This window comes from Poromitra crassiceps (genome assembly GCF_964638095.1).
Source record: "Poromitra crassiceps genome assembly, chromosome: 8".
In the NCBI taxonomy this organism is placed as follows: Eukaryota; Metazoa; Chordata; class Actinopteri; order Beryciformes; family Melamphaidae; genus Poromitra; species Poromitra crassiceps.
The window spans coordinates 3,755,264-3,757,763 of NC_139629.1; the positions used below are offsets into that span (position 1 = coordinate 3,755,264).

At 48.2% G+C, this 2,500-nt stretch overlaps 1 protein-coding gene across 1 annotated transcript in view; it reads right to left on the minus strand.

Annotated features, from left to right (window-relative positions):
• The window catches only part of fmnl2a (formin-like 2a), a gene marked incomplete at its 5' end in the record, with an annotated part of 67,626 nt that overhangs the window by 28,023 nt on the left and 37,103 nt on the right, over window positions 1–2,500 (minus strand). The window contains one exon of the mRNA XM_083642240.1: window positions 1,654–1,747. Within this exon, the coding sequence (XP_083498366.1) occupies window positions 1,654–1,747 (94 nt within the window). The remainder of the gene's footprint in view (window positions 1–1,653; window positions 1,748–2,500) is intronic.

A 2,500-nucleotide genomic window follows, 5' to 3' on the forward strand; every position in this document is an offset into this window, starting at 1 on the left:
TCAGAGCTGCTCCTACCTCCTTAAAGTTATGACACAGCCTTTCCTCAGAGCAGCTCCTACCTCCTTAAAGTTATGACACAGCCTCTCCTCAGAGCTGCTCCTACCTCCTTAAAGTTATGACACAGCCTCTCCTCAGAGCAGCTCCTCCTACCTCCTTAAAGTTATGACACAGCCTCTCCTCAGAGCAGCTCCTCCTACCTCCTTAAAGTTATGACACAGCCTCTCCTCAGAGCAGCTCCTCCTACCTCCTTAAAGTTATGACACAGCCTCTCCTCAGAGCAGCTCCTACCTCCTTAAAGTTATGACACAGCCTCTCCTCAGAGCAGCTCCTACCTCCTTAAAGTTATGACACAGCCTCTCCTCAGAGCTGCTCCTACCTCCTTAAAGTTATGACACAGCCTCTCCTCAGAGCTGCTCCTACCTCCTTAAAGTTATGACACAGCCTCTCCTCAGAGCTGCTCCTACCTCCTTAAAGTTATGACACAGCCTCTCCTCAGAGCTCCTCCTACCTCCTTAAAGTTATGACACAGCCTCTCCTCAGAGCTGCTCCTACCTCCTTAAAGTTATGACACAGCCTCTCCTCAGAACAGCTCCTACCTCCTTAAAGTTATGACACAGCCTCTCCTCAGAGCTGCTCCTACCTCCTTAAAGTTATGACACAGCCTCTCCTCAGAGCTGCTCCTACCTCCTTAAAGTTATGACACAGCCTCTCCTCAGAGCAGCTCCTACCTCCTTAAAGTTATGACACAGCCTCTCCTCAGAGCAGCTCCTACCTCCTTAAAGTTATGACACAGCCTCTCCTCAGAGCAGCTCCTACCTCCTTAAAGTTATGACACAGCCTCTCCTCAGAGCTGCTCCTACCTCCTTAAAGTTATGACACAGCCTCTCCTCAGAGCAGCTCCTACCTCCTTAAAGTTATGACACAGCCTCTCCTCAGAGCAGCTCCTACCTCCTTAAAGTTATGACACAGCCTCTCCTCAGAGCAGCTCCTACCTCCTTAAAGTTATGACACAGCCTCTCCTCAGAGCAGCTCCTACCTCCTTAAAGTTATGACACACCCTTTCCTCAGAGCAGCTCCTACCTCCTTAAAGTTATGACACAGCCTCTCCTCAGAGCTGCTCCTACCTCCTTAAAGTTATGACACAGCCTCTCCTCAGAGCTGCTCCTACCTCCTTAAAGTTATGACACAGCCTCTCCTCAGAGCAGCTCCTACCTCCTTAAAGTTATGACACAGCCTCTCCTCAGAGCAGCTCCTACCTCCTTAAAGTTATGACACAGCCTCTCCTCAGAGCTGCTCCTACCTCCTTAAAGTTATGACACAGCCTCTCCTCAGAGCAGCTCCTACCTCCTTAAAGTTATGACACAGCCTCTCCTCAGAGCAGCTCCTACCTCCTTAAAGTTATGACACAGCCTCTCCTCAGAGCAGCTCCTACCTCCTTAAAGTTATGACACAGCCTCTCTTCAGAGCAGCTCCTACCTCCTTAAAGTTATGACACAGCCTCTCCTCAGAGCAGCTCCTACCTCCTTAAAGTTATGACACAGCCTCTCCTCAGAGCTCCTCCTACCTCCTTAAAGTTATGACACAGCCTCTCCTCAGAACAGCTCCTACCTCCTTAAAGTTATGACACAGCCTCTCCTCAGAGCAGCACCTACCTCCGTAAAGTTGTCGAACGCAGACAGAATAATTTCGTGGCCTCCTCTGACGAGACAAACGGCCGCCAGCAGCTCCAGGACGAGAGCTTTAGTTCTGTGAAACAGGGAGAACATAGAGAAAGGCCTGGTAAGTCAATGAGAAGCACCAGCACCACAACAAACCTCTGTTTACACACACGGCACAAACAAAGTCCAAAAGAGTCTCATTTAGAGGCTCGTCGCCACTGAAGGTTCTTTGTACAACGGGACAACATGGCAATTACAGCATTTATTACAACTAGTGCAATAATACCCTCCCTCCCTTTCTCCCCATTCCCCTAAAGCAGTGGTTCTCAAATGGGGGTCCGGGGACCCTCAGGGGGCGGTGGTAATTTGCCAGGGGGTCCGCGAAAAGTTTTCAGGAAAATAAAAATAAAAACTGTTTCATTTTGCAAAATTACATTCTAATCTAACAAACCTATGAATTTAAAAGTCTAGCACGTTACCGTGGAAACAATTAAGATCAGCCCAAAATCACAAATCAGAATGAGGGGGTCCCCTCTTGAAAGGGGGTCCTTGGCCTGAAAAACATTTGAGAACCTCTGCCCTAAAGCACTCAATGATGATGTCATGAGTGATGGCATTGGTGACATGCAAGTACAGTCTCCCCATTTACGCCCCGCATGGGTACATTGTTTTTGTCCCACTGATGATATCACAATGATGTCAAAATGATCATTGTGATGTCATCAGTGAGTGATGTCATCAGTGATGCAAAGTTGTGCCACTGTGCACAGACATACATAGAAAGACTGTGACACAGACATCCTGACACACAGACACACAGACACTGCTGGCATTATTAGAT